Source organism: Anser cygnoides, chromosome 2, assembly GCF_040182565.1.
Source record: "Anser cygnoides isolate HZ-2024a breed goose chromosome 2, Taihu_goose_T2T_genome, whole genome shotgun sequence".
NCBI lineage: Eukaryota > Metazoa > Chordata > Aves > Anseriformes > Anatidae > Anser > Anser cygnoides.
The window spans coordinates 138,909,352-138,926,245 of NC_089874.1; the positions used below are offsets into that span (position 1 = coordinate 138,909,352).

Below are 16,894 nucleotides of genomic sequence, written 5' to 3' on the forward strand. Positions count from 1 at the left end.
AGGGATTTCCAGCATACATCTGAAGTATTCAGCAAGACCCCTGTAGCAGGGGCTGTTGTGCAAAAGGTTGTCCTTACCTTCTGTGCAGGCCCCTCTTTCAAAGGCTAAGAGAGAGAGAAAGAGAAAAGAAATAGCTTGCATGTGCACGTGGGGTTAGGTGTGAGCTGTAGCTTGCTCTGTAAGGTCAGTTCTCACCCCCACCTGCATGGCACTTGAAGATCTCATGCACTGCGAGTCCCGTGCCCTCTGAACCACAGTGGTGGGGGCTCTGAGCCCATCCTTACATGGACCTTACACCAGTGAGGAAGTGAGCTGGTCCCAGGGGACACAGGATTAGGGCATCCATTCCTGGCTCATGCTGCATTGAATACCTGAGCCCTGAGGCCACTTGTTTTAAAGTCATTGGCACAGTGTCTCCAAGTTAAGGGCTTTTGGGAATTCGGACATCACGCCTGCCTTCCATCTACAGACTCCCCGAATTGCTGAGGAAATACCTGACTTCAGCTGAGGGAAAACTAAATGATTTTGTTTGGACAGTACCTCCAAGGGAACAGATGGTCGGAGCCAACTAGCAGCAAGTTCACTTGTCCAACCAGTTTAATATCTAAGAGCATTTGAAAACCGTGTGGCTTTAATCCTGTGTGTGTAGTGCAATGAAGACTGCGCTGTGTCTACTACACATCGCCATCGAGCTGAAGAGACTGCTCCAAACTCCACTAGGTTTCATCACCCTCTTCACGGCCCTTCTGTTTTGCCTGCTGAGTTGCTGTTATCCCATCTACTAACCCACCTTTTTGGCTGAATTTAGACTTTATTGACAGAAATACATCCCTTGGGCAACTCAACTGGTGACAGTAAGGGGGCTGCACCCTGTGGCAGCATTTTCTGCTCTTGCAAGGGGCAAGCCAAATCTCTTGTTTGTTAAAAAAGCTTAGCTTGCTGTTTCAAAACCCGACCAAAAAACTCTGAGCTATATATCGACCTCTTTTCCCCATTTCATGGAAGAAGAAAATCTTTTGTACTGGCTGACTTTCTGTGTCGCTGCTGCCTGTAATGGCACGGACAGAGGAGAAGTTTGTGCAGAGCCGACAGAGCCTGAGCACCTCTCGTGGGCCTCACGTCTGAGATGTTTTTCCGTGCAGTGTTTTGTAACGACTGCCATTTGCCATAAATGCATTCACAGTGTGCGTTTCTATATGTAAAGCTGTCAGCCCAACAGGAGTCCATCACAATGTTCAGCTTTGGAAACCTCTCTGTTATATCAGCAGTGATAGCAAACAGAAGGCACAACCATCCTGATTAATTAAACCCCATACAGCACCTCCTAGCAACCAAAGGCTGTTTTTCTAACACTTTGAGCTGGGACTTGCAAGAGCATAACTTAACCACATGGGAATGCACTATCTCACTCTCATGAGCTCAGAAGTCTTTAAAGGAAACATTACCTACCCAAATGCTTTCTCGGAGATGCCATCAGTGGCCGGACACACAGCAGGACCAACAGACGAGACGGACAAGTCACAGCAGGCCAGACGAAAAGGTCTGATGCCAGCTTGTGTATTTACAGTTATCAACTCTTCTGTTTTCCTGAAAGGCTAACGAAGCCACCCGGTCAGACCTTGGCTCCAAATGTGTCCGCCATGGCAAATCGTAAGGAGTTTTAGAGTAAGAGGTTTTGTGTTCCTGCACAAAAATCGGTACCTTTCTGGAAGCCATAAGAAATACTGAATTTCTGTCACTGAGTCTGGACAGCATAAAGCGTTGATAAACAACCCGAGACGTGCCCATCCGGGAAATTTCCAGCTTTCACAAGCTTTTGACTGACATCCTGACGTACACTGTCTATACAAGAGCAGCCTGCAGTACCCACATTACAGTACATTACTGTAGCCTCCAGCAATAAGTTTCCCAACTCTACTAGCAAGTGCAGCGTGGCATCCCACCCTTAAATCTGCTTTCAGCAAACCTACACTAAATCTCTCTGCTTGACTTGGCACTGGCAGGTTGTTATGGTATTACTTCAGTATGCCTGCAACCTTGTGTTTTTAAGATGCATCTTTTGCTAAAAAAATCTCAGCTAAGGAAAGCTACCAGAGAGTGATCTCAGGCATCCAGAAGTGCAAGGAAGAAAGGAGCCGACTTCCATTATTTACACTTGAGACAAACCAGGAGGCTCTGCAATCAATGTAATTGATTTACCTAGAGGAACTGATTTGCATTTAAATGTGTACCCACCTGCTGCGCTTTACCAGCTACAGGAGGTCAGTCTGCATGCTCTTTGCTGAAATTAATTAACGTGAGGAGGAGAAATTGATATCATAATTAATTTTCAACACTTTATGTTACAGGGAGGCCAGCAGAGTGTGTTTATGACCAGTAGGTCTCCAGGAATTAGGACTATACACACCTGGAGACCATTCAGGCCCCTGTCTGGAGTCAGATACTTGAGCATGAAGATGCACAGGGTGGGCTGGGCTGACAAAGGACCGCAGATTAATTCTCTTAGCCCTGAATGCACAGAGGGGGGTCTCTGGAGACTTCATCGAAGTTTCCAGAGATTATAAAACCATGTTTCCGTTCTAACACTTGTAACTGATTTTTTGAATTCTAGATTTTTTTTTTTAATTCTGCATTTTAGAATAATAAAATGCATCTTATTGACATTGAACCCTTCTCTGGTATTGAAGGGAATGTCAACATGACCTGGGAAATGCTGCCACTCCTCACTCAGGTCAACGTTGCATTATCCACTTATGATGCTGGGGATTCCTCATCAGACTTTTCTCTGCTGCACAGCCTGACAGTAACCAGTTTCCCTAGTTTCTGCCAGTTTCTCTACATCCCTCCTCTCATATACACTTCCAGCACCACAACTGTGCAACTCCTCTCCTAAAAAGGACAGACAGACCGTTAACTGGTGATAACCTGCCAAACCATCACTGAAAGTTGTTCCTCCTCAAAACCAACCACTCACAGACTCCCAGGGTGGCTGAGGCCGGCAGGGCCCTCTGGAGCCACCCGGTGCCAGCCGTGCCCAAGCAGGGACACCCAGAGCAGGGTGCCCAGCACCACGTCCAGGCGGCTTCTGAAGGGCTCCAAGGAGGAGACCCCACAGCCTCTGGGCAGCCTGTGCCAGGGCTCCGTCACCCGCACAGCACAGAAGTGCTCCTGGTGCTCAGGGGGAGCCTCCTGGGGGCCAGTTTGTGCCCAGGGCCTCCTGTCCTGGCACTGGGCACCACTGAGCACAGCCTGGCTCCGTCCTCCCTGCTCCCTCCCCTCAGGGATTTACAGACAGTGATGAGATCCCCCTGGGCCTCCTCTTCTCCAGGCTGAGCAGTCCCAGCTCTCAGCTTCTCCTCAAAGGAGAGCTGCTCCAGGCCCTTCACCATCTTCATGGCCCTTTGCTGGATTCTCTCCAGCAAGGGCACGCATTCGCCTGGCTTGGGAGGTTGTCAGAGAGCAGCAGCCCACTGCACATGGCAGCGAATGAGCCACCACGTCTGGACGGGGTCCCTCTGGCAGCATCCCCACCCAGGCACCCTGGGGACAGGCGGCAGGCTGGGGCTGAGGCCTTGTGGCCTGGTCCCCAGCCACAGCCACGGTGCCCCAGGACAAACCTCGGGAGCTGGGCTCTGGGACACGAGAGAGCTGCCTGCTCTCCAAGGCAGCACAAGGATCAGAGCTTCTTATCAGCACGACTGACCGGCACAACTGTTGTTTGTTACAAATCACGTAGCAAACCCTTTGAATCGGAAGCCGTAATAACAAAGGGCCATATGTTTCCTGGCTTTGCAGGTTATGTGGGGAGCTGGGGGAGGGTGGAGAAATGGCTCGGAATATCATATGGTTGAATAAAAGCCATTACTCTGCACCGAGGGGCTGGTGTGGGTCCCCATGGTGGACCCCTGGCCTGGATCCAGCCCCTCACTGGCCATGGCTGCAACCGGAGAGGTGCTCCCATGGAGAAAAGGAATTGAGGAGTGTCAGAGGAGATCAGCACTGACAGCGTGAAAATCTGCAGAGAGACCACATGGGGAACAACCGAGTCCAACATGCAGACAAGTCGGTGGGAATGGAGGCTCCAGGTCAGCTCCAGAGCTCAGGTTCGGAAGGACTTTGTTCAATTCCAGCTGGCAGCACAACCACCCTCAGCCGCCCCAAAACAGGACCTGCTGCTGACAACCGCTGGTAGCAGCCAGGGGCCGGACATTGGGCAATTAGTTTGAACTTGTCATTAAACCTGCCTGCGCATCAGGGCCTTTGGCAGAGACTGCTTCAAAGCTGCCTTCTTTCAACACGAGCTCTCACCAGTCCCATCTCCAGACAGCTCAGTAGGCTTTCATGGGGCTGGGAAAAGCAGAACACAAAGCGGCTGATAATAAACAACCTCTACAGGGAATTCATGGTCACCAGAAGTTGTCTGCCTGGATATTGCAGAATGAAGTGGAAGCTGCACCCATTTTTATATCAGTGATACAGGCAAATGTTTCCTCCTATTTCTCCAGATTTCTCCCCATGACCTTCCTCAGATGCTGCTGTCCTGGTTCTTAGAAATGCCCTTCAGATTCCACCAACCTGGAATCAACCCAGCCGGGTTTGGCTTGGATGCTGTAACAGATATATCTTCATGGGATGTATACTGAGCACATGGAGAGCACCCAGAGGTTGAGTGCAAGCAGTCACACACGAAGAGTGAAAAATGGACAGCTCTGGGGAAAGACAAACAACATCTCAGATACCTTCCTTAGCAGATCAGCCCTCTGGATCTTTAACTTTCAATTCTCAGCAGAGTGCAGCTGAGCACTCTGAAGGGATGATGGCTCATAGGCATGAGGGGGAATGCCAGTCTTGCTTGAACTGGCTCTGATGATTTGGAAAAAAAAAAAAAAAGTGCCAAACTTAAAGCATTGTTGCTCTCCTATTCAGCTCTTACTCAAGGATTTCAGGAGAAGTGTAGCCTGAAAGAAGTTTTGTGTGTGGTCTCAAGATTTTATTGCCTAATTGCAATGCAGCAAGATTTAATTCTGTCCCCCGGGACTCTGGCCCTCCCAAACGAAACACCATGATCCTGGATCCTGATACAATGACGCAAACTGGCCAAATTCGGTAATGGATAGAGCTGGGACCTTCCATGGTCTTAACCACCACTGAAGCATGTCTGAAGGTTTATAATGGATTATAATGGAGCAACCTCTTTGAACTATTACCAGGCATTGTAATTTAGAGAAGCCCTCAGGCTGCCTTAAGTTACTTATGAGATCCTACTGTCTTCTGCTGGCCCTGGAAATTAAAAGAACAGAGCAGTTTTATGCAGTCATTTCTGCTTTTCCCTCTTGGCTCATGATCAGGCCTTGGCGGAGGGTGCCAGCATCAGCTGGAGTTGCAGAGACACAGGTGCTTTGAGACTCAGCGGTGCAGCATCCAGCTTTGGGGTGCCTTGCCTGCATTCAGTATCCACAGCCCTGAGTTAGATGCACACCTGGGGAGAGGGGGGGTACCTAAAAAAGAATCCACAGGTACCTACAGCACTAGGAGAAAGACATGAGGGCTCTCCCTGCATGGTGACCAACCTTTGGCAGTGAAACACAGACCTGAGATTACCCCCAGGGACGTTAATGGATCGTGTAGGTGTTTAGAGACTTGAGATATTTTGCAGATCAGCCTGCAGCTGCGGGATGGTTTTAGGACGGCAGGTTTTCGGGTGCTTACAGCGGCACTCGGACAGCACTGAGGTAGCAAGCTCCTGCTGACGGAGCTGCAGTGCCCGCGCTCGGCTCTCCTGTGGGCAGCACGACCGTGCCTTTTACATCAGCTCTAAACACGCTCGGTGTGCCCTCTCTGCCAAAAGGTATGACCACGTCGTAACTCACCGACGACAGAGCTCGCTGCTTTTAGCACAGAACATGGGCAGCGTGCCTCTTTTCTGTCTGGAAGCAGTTTCACAGGGGGTGTCCTTCGCAGCGGAGCCTCCCTGCTGGTCACAGGCGCTGCTGATGCAGGACAGGGCAGTGGTCCTCTGTCACCTCACCCCAAAGGAGCCCTGGCGAAGGGCTTTGCAGTCCCCTTACATGCTGGTGGGCAGCCAGCGCTGCGCGACCCGCACCGGCACTACTGCGGGCGGCTGCTGCCACCCTCAGGTCACCCCTCGGAAAAGCTCAGCCTGCCTCTGGTGGATGCTGTCTCTGAAACAAATGATGAAAAGCAAGCTCAGCAAAGGCACCGGCCAGTACGATTCTCGCACTCGCTTGGCACGACAGAGTTGCTTGCCAAGGCCGGCTCGAGTTTTTTTTAACCTCAAGGCTCTGCGTAAGAGCGGGGACGGCTCTGACATGGACGGAGCCGACGCAAGATGGTCACGTCGTGTGCCCAAGTTGTTCCCTTGAGCTGTTTCGGGTCCAGAACTGGGACTGTGGCAAGGACCCGCCGCCAGGAAGAAGCACGTATTGCCTCAGCCCTGTTACCCCAATGCCCGCGGGCAGGCGCAGGTGGGCAGCAGGCCAGCCAGCTGCAGCGGGCGTGCGGGAACACGGGGCTGCGAACGAGCTGTGCTTCTCCGGGGAACGTGCCGCTGCAAGGGCTGGAACAGCCAGAAGGAGCCTGGGAACCAGAGCCAAAAAATAAATAAAAGGGGTGGCCTGAAGTCACCTTTAATTTCCCAATTCCAAAGTCCCAGGTAAATAGCTAGGTTTAGCCACCCTCCTCTTCCCATCATTAGCAGTGCGTCTGCACCCAGACCCACAGCTGCGGCAAAGCTTGGCAAAGGGCCCTGTGTCAAGCAATCCTAATAGTTCTCTCACAAGTGTTTTGGTTGCATTTGTACCACCACACACCTTGACTGCATCAACACGTACCAGCTGAGGGGCATAGGTCTCAACACCCTCGGGATGAGATAGCAATGGAAAAAATAAAAAGCATCAGGAGGCTCGGTGTTGCTCTGAAGGCTCTGCAGTAGGAGGGATGAGTTCAGATGAGCAAACTTTGCTTCTGCCCAGTCATTTGTAGCCAGGAGGTGGCTTTTATGGCTTTCCTGGAAGCTTCTTTCCAGAGGTTGCCTGCACGCTGAAGAAGAGACTAAGTCCAAATTGTTTTCCAAAAAAATTATGCTCATAAGAGTTTCATCTCAGCAGCATCAGCGATATTTTTGTCCCCAGCTTGTTCTTCCCTCCCAATACTAGTCTGTTGGATTCTAACACCATCATAGCGGGTAGGGAAAAAAACAAAAGTTTTCTGAGCTTTTGCTGAGATCAAGGTTGAGATTTTAGATCAACTTCTTAAAGACCTTTGCAACACCTTTGGAGAATGGGGGAGATACATATTACGATTACAATTGCTTTGGGGTTGTGCCTTTTTTAATTTTATGGTCATGCAAAACAGCATACAGAAAGACTCAATGACTAGGCAAAGAGTAGAACCATTGCTAAAAGCAACTTGAGGAAAGTGTTACTTGGTGTTTCAAGTTCAAGTGGCTTCAGCTGTAGGCAAGCTTCCACTGCTCTCCGCATGCCCAAGAGCACTTGGTTAACACTGGCTTCAGGGAGCTGCCGACATGCTGTCAGTAAAAGATCTCACAACCCTTTCCAGGCTGCTTTCATAGTGCCTGGTATTAAGTTTCCCACCACAAAAGATAATTCCTGTATTCTTTTATCATATCAGGTCTTTAAATCTCATTGTCCCTGATCAGATTCTATTGTTTCACATCCATTGCAGATTTTAGATCCCAATGAACAATGGAAGATGATAGCCAGTGGCTGCTTTCCCTCGCAGATCTATACTTTCTCCATACTCCTAACAGAATCCAGGAGATCACTGAATGACAGAATGATGTACATTGGAAGGAACATTTAGAGGCTATATAGTCCATCCCTCTACTCAAAGCAGGGCCAACTTCAAAGTTAGATCAGGTTGCTCAGGCTTTGTTCATCATTGTTGGTTTGGGGGTTTGGTTTTATTTATATATTTATTTTTGGTGGACCATAAAGGCACACAAAAACTAAGTCAGAAACATTCACGAATGTGGAATTTCCCACGTGAGATAAATGGTACCAGATTTCCATATGGGTAGAAAGTGCAAATTCTGTGTGCATCAGTTGCAATGCATCTGCCTGTCAGACTGAAAGGTATCAGAAAACATGACAATGTTAAGTAGCAATTTTCTTACCTAACTTTGGCTTAAGACACTTGCCCAGATGTACATCCAGGAAGAAACAGCAACCTAACTGGTCTGCAGTTAACCGCCTTAACCTGTTACCCTTTTTCCTCTTTTTGCAGCTCCTTGCTTTGTTCATCACATACCTGCAGGCTGTAGCAACAACCATTTTATGATAACTTTCTTTATTACAAAAATTCAGCTTATTCAGATCACTGTCCATCCTCTTAGCTGTACGAGTCAAGGAAAAGGAATATGTGCTTTTGTGCTGTCTATGTAAAAAAGGCTGTTAAAAGTCCACCAGGCAAGTTTAATCCTGAACACCTGCAGCTTCCAAAACGCTATCAGTATTTTTTTGAGAGTTTGCACTGCCATAAAGGTTACAAACATTTCCATCTGGATCATACTTTCAGATTTGCAGTGATTCACAAACCAATAGCAAAGAGAATTCAATGGCTCTGTAAAAGCTTAGAGACGTCAGCCAAGAGGAAACAAAAGTTTTGCCAGTGTCTTCATGGGCGTTTGCCAAGAGCAGGAGAAGGGTGAGACCCAGGAATCCCAGCATCCATTACAGAATATGGGGGACAGCATTCTCCCTCCTTTGACCAAATGTGGTGCATTTTTTCTTTTCGGTAGTGATATCTGGGTGGGACAGAGAACAACCAGAAGCAAGAATTACAAGAAGAATCCAGAACAACTCCAGAATCACAGGCAAAACCTATGAGGGAATGCCACTTGCTCCAACTGGTCAAATTTACCAGTTCTGAGCCTCACACAAGCCTGGTATAGAAGGAATCGGGAGATATTTTAGCTGCTCAAAACAAAGAAGTCTTTACTGTATATATATTCCTAGTGCATTTTCTTGCAAATATTTATAAATTGGTGCAGAATCTAAGGGGAACAGTGAAAACACGTTAATATGGAAGTCTTGCCTTTTCCTCCCATCTATTTCCATCTCTCTTTTAATTCCTAATTCAAACTAGGAAGGCAAGGAGGCATTTCAGCAGAAGGGTTTCCAATTCCAGAATATGGACAAAACAAGCTGTTTTCTCCTACCCAGTCTTAGCAGTACACTAGCCATTTTTGTGGAAGCTTTCAACCCAACACAAAAATAAATTGACACCAGAAAATTGATGGGAGAAATGTTAGCCCAAACAGGAAAAGGGAAAGGTTTCAAAGTAACAAGAGAATGGGAAAAGTGCCCTGTAGTAGGAAATCCCTGCAAGCTTTAGTGTTAGGAAAGACTGCTTACCCCTTTTACACTCGTAGGATATATATTAAATATTTCATTAGCATGAGCGACCCACAAAGGTTCATCTACTTAACTCAGTGCCTTGGGCATCTAATCCAGATCCCAAGTCTGTGAGGATTATGGGTCAGCCTTGACTCGTGCCCAGAACTCTGCTGACCTGATGAGGCTGTGCAGGTCCCTGCATCCACACCGGTTACGGGACAGGACAAAAACCCCACCAGAGTCAACCCGTTCCAGCTGGAGGGAGGAAAATTCAGGCTGCTGCACTTTTATTGTTCAGCAAACTCCATCCATCAGGATGAGCCTTGAAAAGCCAAGGGTCGTGAAGGAGCTTACTCACGCTCTAGAAAACTAAAGCCTGGGCCAAGACAGTCATAATGAAGAAAGGAAAAAGACCTTCAGCTAATTGACAGAAAATACCAAAAAACTAGCTTGCAGGGGCACAGGCTTTTGTCAGAGTGACTGACATCTTGCCTATTTGGAAGGAAATTAATTAAAGGAGAATGAGGAGCATATGTTGTCAAGTGGGTGTAAATCAAACTAAGCAAACAAAGGAGCACGGGGAGAACTCAGGCTGGCATCAAGGCTGCAAGAAAAGAGAACAGGCTGGAGGAAGCAAAGGCTGCAGATGTCTTTAGACACATTTCCTTCGCATCAGCTTAGATTTCAACAAGCTGATGAAAAGCTGGGTGAAAGACAGCAGCAACCAATACATCTAAGCTCGGAAGTTTCCAGCGAATACTCGCAAGTCGGTTTCAGCGTTCAGTATTACTTCTCTGGGTCCTGATTCACAGAATCAGTGGTGCTTGTGCAGACGTGGTGGTGCTTATCCCCTCCTGAGTGGACAATGCATCACACACTGCAGGTCCTGCGAGTGTCTCTGTCTGCACTTCTATGAGGGCAGCCTTGCTTTTGGTGCAAAGGAGGCTCTGTTAAAAACAGATTTCGGCTCAGCTTATCCTTCAGTTATGCTGTAAAGCCAAAAGTGGTTTTCCTCATTGTTCTTTATAGCCTTCCCAGATCTTCCAGCCACAAACACATCATTTGTTTAAGCCACACATAAACAAGCATTTTCATTCAATGGAAAGCACATGAAAGAACTACTTTCCTTCTGTGTGTTTCTTGCCTGCAAGGGCTGGAGTCTGTCTTTGCAAATTCCTGGTGCTAACCCCAAGCAGTTGTCAAAGCTTGTTCCATATTTGGCATTTTAAGAAATTCCTGAGTTTATTCCATTACAAAATCGTTCGGTCATTATTTAGCACCCGTTTGTAGCAGACGACGAGTCAAAGAACTTCAAGATCTCTAAAAAAGGCAAACCCTTGACTGGACTTGATGTCAACCTGCTGTCAGAATTCATCACAGACCTACTGCAGTTGTGATACAAACTTGTCATACATTTCCTTGGCAAGAAGTGAATAGAGTTGCCATTCAGACTGCTAATGAAAAATGATATAGGGTCACTATCTAAATCACCAAAAAAAAAAAAAAAAAGTGAGCCAAGATGGCTAAAAACTGAATCAACAAAAATAGTCATATGAAACCAGTTTAAAAAAATGTTGCAATATAAAGCAATAAATAAAAAAACATCCTTCTGCTTTTTGAAATCTGCGCTGGTCCCAACCAAGAACATGCAGTACGTTTGTGTCTTTGGCACTGTGCCCTCTACCAGAAGTAAAAGAATTTCTCCCAAATCCCCTCCTCACAGCTAAGGGCTGGCAACAAACATAATATTGATTGCTGCATCTGCGGGTTGGCTGACAGCGCTCCCCCCCGGTGTGATTCAGAGCCCCGCAGAAGCCGTTCTAAGGTTAGCAGACCATTCCCTAAGAACACCTGCCTTTGTGACTCATCCTGCCCTGCTGTCTGCGCCCACTGGTGCAAACCCGCTCCCATCGGTGTCCGTGAGAGCACCCTAAGACATCTGTCAGCTCAGACAGAACAATAACCTGATAGTCCTCGATATCTCACTCATAGCAGCACCGGGACTTCTGGCAAGCCCTGTGCTTGCCACTGGCTGCCTCATGCATACCTCTACACACTATGTATTTTTCCTACTTTTGCTAAAATACAAAGACTATCTGGCAATCTTTGCTTAGTATTGTTGAAAAAAATAAGCTGCTTTGCCACAGAAACCTGTGGTTTCTGCTCCTCTTGTTTTTCATGTTGCAATCAAGAAGCCACTGTTTGAGACCTATTCTAGGCAGACCCGCCTTAGTCTTTGGAGTGGATCTATGCGAAACACAAGGTGGATGAACGTTTGCATCCTTCAAACACTGGAACAGAGAGCCGAGGGCGTTAATCAGCACCTTATGTTTCAAGCATGGCACTAGAACACAACCATGGCTTCAACAGTCCTTGCCGCTCCCTCTCTGCAGAGCAAGTCTTGGGTCTAGGAGACTAGTACTGCTTGGTGGGACCTTGCAACAAAGGCTGCTTAGTGCTCTACAGCTGGTGTCGCTGGCAGTAAATCCAGAAGCCACATCTGAGCCCATCTGCTAGGACCTGACAACTCGTCTTTCAGCACCAGCCACCTTCTCCATCCTCTAGAATTTCACATTTGTTAAGAAAAGGGGCAACACGACCCTGTGGAAACTTGAAATCCTCAATATACCTTATCAGTCAACAATCACATCACGGTAAGATCACCATGGGGCCTTTTCCTTGTAGACATTTTTCACCTATGGGTGAAGAAATTCACATGTCTACGTGCTGCACTTTGTATGAAAATATTGATTATGATACCATGATTATTTGAGCAGGATGGGCTAATCTCATTTGGGGATTTTTGCAGACTACTGTGGGAGAATTACAGATGGCATGCTGAATTAGTCCGTATTCATGCTCCCTGTATTTTCCACAACCTGTTCTTCCAGTGAGAACTGTAGTTTTCTAGGAGACATCAAATTTCTGAATCAGAGTTTCAATCTGTATCACGTGTAATGCCCTATTCAACCTGTAATTTGGGTAGTGTTGTCTTACCCAAACAACCAAGTAGCACACACGTTCTTCACGCTCAGAGATGTGAGGGGTTAAAGAGGGGCGTCCGTCTGGCTGGTTGGGTGCATGCTGGAGGAGCCTTGCGCTGACCATCACCATGCAGCTGCCACGGCCAGAGACCTGGCATAGCAGGGCACAGCTCACGTTTGTATAGGCTGCTTTGGGCTTCTTAACCTTGAAGCAACATTACTTAGTGTTATAGCCCACCTGCCAGAAATCCTTCCCAGAGCAGCGATCTGAGCCTGGATCACCTTTACACACAGAGCTGTGCGTCCAAGCTCTCATCACCTCCAGCCTCCTGAGAGCTCCACGGTGTTCCGGCATCAGCTTTTCATTTATTTATTTAAAACCTGCCAAAATACAACTCCCCTGCAGGCCAAACAATGCAAGGTTTCTTTGCCAGACGTGTGTCCTACCAGCATGCAGCTGCCGTTTTATTGTGTGGAGTGGTGCGTGGTGTGACAGCGAGCAGGGCTGCCCGAGGGCAGGGACTCAACACGTGAGGTCAGAAGGCTTGCTGAGATAACCCTGAGGGACTGCCTTCGTCAGAGAAGATGAAACGTGACATGGTGTGGATCCTGGAGCAAACTTCCTTCTATTATATACCCAGTTTCCTCAGGCGTTGCCAGCTGACTTGCTCCAAACCAGAGTGCACTCGTGTGTATTCAGTGGAGAGATGACCCAGGTCCCACAAACAGCAGTGGAACCAAACAGGCAACTACTTTTTCATGCAGATACACAAAACCACATTTGAGACCAGCAACAGCAGAGAACAGAGAAGTTGGCATCCTTCCTACAGACAGACAGGGGCACAACTTACAAACTTAAGGGCAACACAGATCTAGTATCTTCACTGTCAGATAACTGTTAATTACAATAATCATTATTGCACAGAATAGCTAAAATCTTTCTTGAGTTACAAAGGTGCAGGCAAATCTTGGCCTTGCTAATTAAAATAAGTTGTGGGTGCCGTAAGATATAAGACAGCTTTTGTCTAGCAGACAATGGGCACCACAACAGCAAAACACCTGGATAAACATGATCACCACCATGCTCCACCACAGGCAGGGTGAGGAACAGGCTCTTTAAAGACAGCCTAAAATATTAAAAAATTAAACTCTGTTTACTAACATCATTCTAATTGTACCAAGGAACAAAATTTGCATGGCAAAAAATGTTCATAATTGATGTCTTTCTCCATCATTCCCTCACTTTGTTTTTCATTATTTTCTTGTGCAATTCAGCCATCAAACTCAAAAACCTTTCTGAAATAGATGTCTGTGTTGGAGACAAGTCAGTGCATCTGATTTTCAGTTCCCAAACTGCATCAAAATGTAAGGAAAATGCTTGATGATGGGTTAGGATGGACTGTGAACTCCACGACAATCTAGGGGGAGGGAGAGCACTGTTATAACATGTAGAACAAACCAATCGATTGTTTTCTGAAAGCTGGTTGGGCTTTTTAATGAGCCACTGCTATCACAACAGGTTCCAAATATCAAAAGGTCATGCAAAATGTGGCACTAAATGCAGCCCTATTCTTGCTCGAGGTCTTTCAAATTCTGTAAGTTTGCAGGCTTTCTGAAAATTATCCAATCTTCTGTTATTCTGGGCCCTTTGAAGTACTTCACTTAAAAGCTGTAATCTGATTTCTAGCTTTTGTGCCTTCAGAGAAGAAGGAAAATATAGTTATAAGAAAAATATACAGTGAAAATGTGTGCAGTACTCCAGTGTTTGACGAAAGGTGTCCTCAAAGGTAGTTAGCTAGAAATTAGATAAGCCTGTACTCTGCATGCCTGAGAAATGAAGTTTGTTTATTTTTCCAAGTAAAAGCAATAGGTGAATTTCATAACATTTTGACACAATAAGCCATGGCCTCAGACTTTAAGACCTCAGTGGCTATAGCTTCTACTATAATTAAACTGTAAATTCAAGGGAACAAACACCTCCCCTTGTTGTAAAGACAATTATACAGATTCATAACTTTTTGTTGTCAAAACAAAAATCCAGCCAGACTCTTGTAAACAGCATATGTATGTATATAGCATTGCCTAATCTCACAAAATGTGGCTGATGGCTTGCCAGCCTTACAAGTAATAAATCATTATGATCCAATGAAAACCATATAACAAAGTAGACATACCTAAGAATGCATATAAAAATAATCTTACTAATTATGATATCAAAGGAACAGAAGACTTGAAAGCAAAGTTAGATTTAAAAACCTGTATTACAATTATTGCAATTATGATTAACTTAGTAATAACTGTAACTTTTTATAAACCTCAGGAATCGTATAATCACATTTATCCAGAAACCTCATCATAAACACCTGAAACAGAATTTGGCAAAAAGAACAAAAGGTAAATGTACATTGGTTGTTTTACCATACCTGTGAGGAGGAGGATGCAAGTGGTAGGGAAAGACACTCAAGTTTTATTGGGCGGGGGAAGTTGGACTCGTTACATTCTGGAAAATGAAAGAAACTTTCTCTTTGATCCTTTCAAGGAAAGGATCAGCTAGAGCCTGATGCTGCCCGGAGAAATGTTTCCATTGCATCAGCTGTGACATAGAGAGTGGTTTCTTTGAATTAGGCTTCCCCTGGTCTTGTCCAAGCTGGCAACTTCTAGATGCAGAAGGCTTTTCTGAGGAAGGATCTGAAAAAATGATGCAAAAAATTAATCAGAGAAAACTGAGACAGAGAATTTCAGTCTGAATCAATAAGCCAGTTGGTGATAGTAAATGAGAGAAAATAGAACATCATACAGAATTGTTCTATGTCAATGAAAACCAAATGGATGTATCCACAGTACGAGGGGAAAGGTTCTCTTTTTTGCTCTTTGATCAAATTTATCAAAATCATCATCTGCTAGCACAAAGATGAATTTTCTCACAAATAGATGGGAAAGGAAATATCCTATCTGGCAATTTCCTTTCTTTTGTCTTCCCATTTAGGTGACATTTGGGTTGCTCCCATTCTTTAATTCTGAATGTAGAAGTATGTTGCAGCAAAACTCAAGCTAATTTCTATTTCCTCTCAAAGGAGTCATTCCAACCAGTTCGGAACAGTTTGAATAGCTATTTCATTGACTCAGCACACTAGAGGTGGATCTCTAGTGCACTCTGTACATTCTGTGGTGGTTTTACCAGCTGGGCAGCTGAGTTCCACCACAACTGCTCTTTCATTCCCCCTCCTCAAAGGGGAGAAAATACGATGGAAAGGGCTCAAGAGTTGAGATAAGGATGGGGAGATCATTCAACAATTATCGTCACAGGCAAAACAGACTCAGAGTAGGGAGGTTAGTAAAATTTATTGCCTATTACTAAAAGCTAGAGCAGTGAGAAACTAAAAGCAAGCTATAAACACCTTCCCCATATTCACCCTCTTCTACCTCCTTCCCCCGTGCAGCACAGGGGAATGGGGAATGGGGGCTGTGGTCAGTCCCTGACACTTCGTCTCCGCTGCTCTTTCACGGTCACTCTGCCCCTGCTCCCCGTGGGGTCCCTCCCACGGGATGCCGTCCTTCCCGAACTGAGCCTGCGGGGGCTGCCCACAGGCAGCAGCTCTTCAAGAACTGCTCCCACACGGCTCCGTACCACGGGGTCCATCCCCCAGGAGCAAACTGCTCCAGCACGGGTCCCCCACGGGCGGCAGCTCCTCCCAGACCCCCTGCTCCTGCGTGGGCTCCTCTCCACGGGCTGCGGCTCCGGCCCGGGGCCTGCTCCTGCGGGGGCTCTCCATGGGCCGCAGCCTCCTCCAGGCCACATCCACCTGCTCCACCATGGTTTTGGAGCCGTCTGGAGCTGGCTCTGATCTGACATGGGGCAGCTGCTGGGCTCTGCTCACAGAGGCCACCCCTGCAGCCCCCCGCTACAAAAACCTCACCGTGTAAACCACCGTGTAAATACACATTCACATTATGCCAAGTGGTTCAATATATGTTATATTGTATACTGTATATTACAGTAAGGAAAAGACAATTCCCTGTGAAGCACAAGGTGAGGAATTCACTTTGAACAAAGCATCCTAGAGTGCTAAACAAGAGCAGGTCATCGCAAGGTATGTCACTTATTGCTGACTTCACAATTCATCTGATGCATGTGATAAATGAAGAGATCAGTTTGGATGAAAAAAAAACCACATCACTGCTGCTATTGGTTTAAAACATCATCAAATATTTTCACATCAGCGCTACGTGCTCCTTAAGAAAGACAAGTGATATGAGCAGCACGATGACTCCGAGTACTCTTGAGATTTTTAAGCTTTTGGAGAAACCGTAAAGACTCCCATAAGCAAGACTCTCCTTTTTATTGACTTATGATACACATTTGCACTAGACATAAAACATATTCTTTTACTGTCCAGGAGAAAATTTAGACTAGATGCACTTCTCAAGTCCTTACAGATTCTGCATTCCTAACTCCATAGATAAAACAGTCATCAAGTAAAATAATAGGCTTACACCTTTGCAGCTGATCTGAAAGCCAGTACAATAGCA

The 16,894-nt window shown here is 46.4% G+C and overlaps 1 protein-coding gene across 5 annotated transcripts in view; it reads right to left on the bottom strand.

The window, feature by feature from the left end:
- Positions 1-7,117: 7,117 nt before the first annotated feature.
- Positions 7,118-16,894, bottom strand: part of RAD54B (RAD54 homolog B) — a 70,714-nt gene continuing 60,937 nt past the window's right edge. For 4 of the 5 annotated variants that reach the window (XM_048075282.2, XM_048075280.2, XM_013172351.3 and 1 more), the window contains one exon: positions 14,189-15,052. In XM_048075282.2, the coding sequence (XP_047931239.2) occupies positions 14,832-15,052 (221 nt within the window). In that variant the 3' untranslated portion in view covers positions 14,189-14,831. Of the gene's footprint in view, positions 8,789-14,188; positions 15,053-16,894 lie in introns of those variants that run through there. The other variant, XM_066990595.1, reaches the window with a different exon arrangement.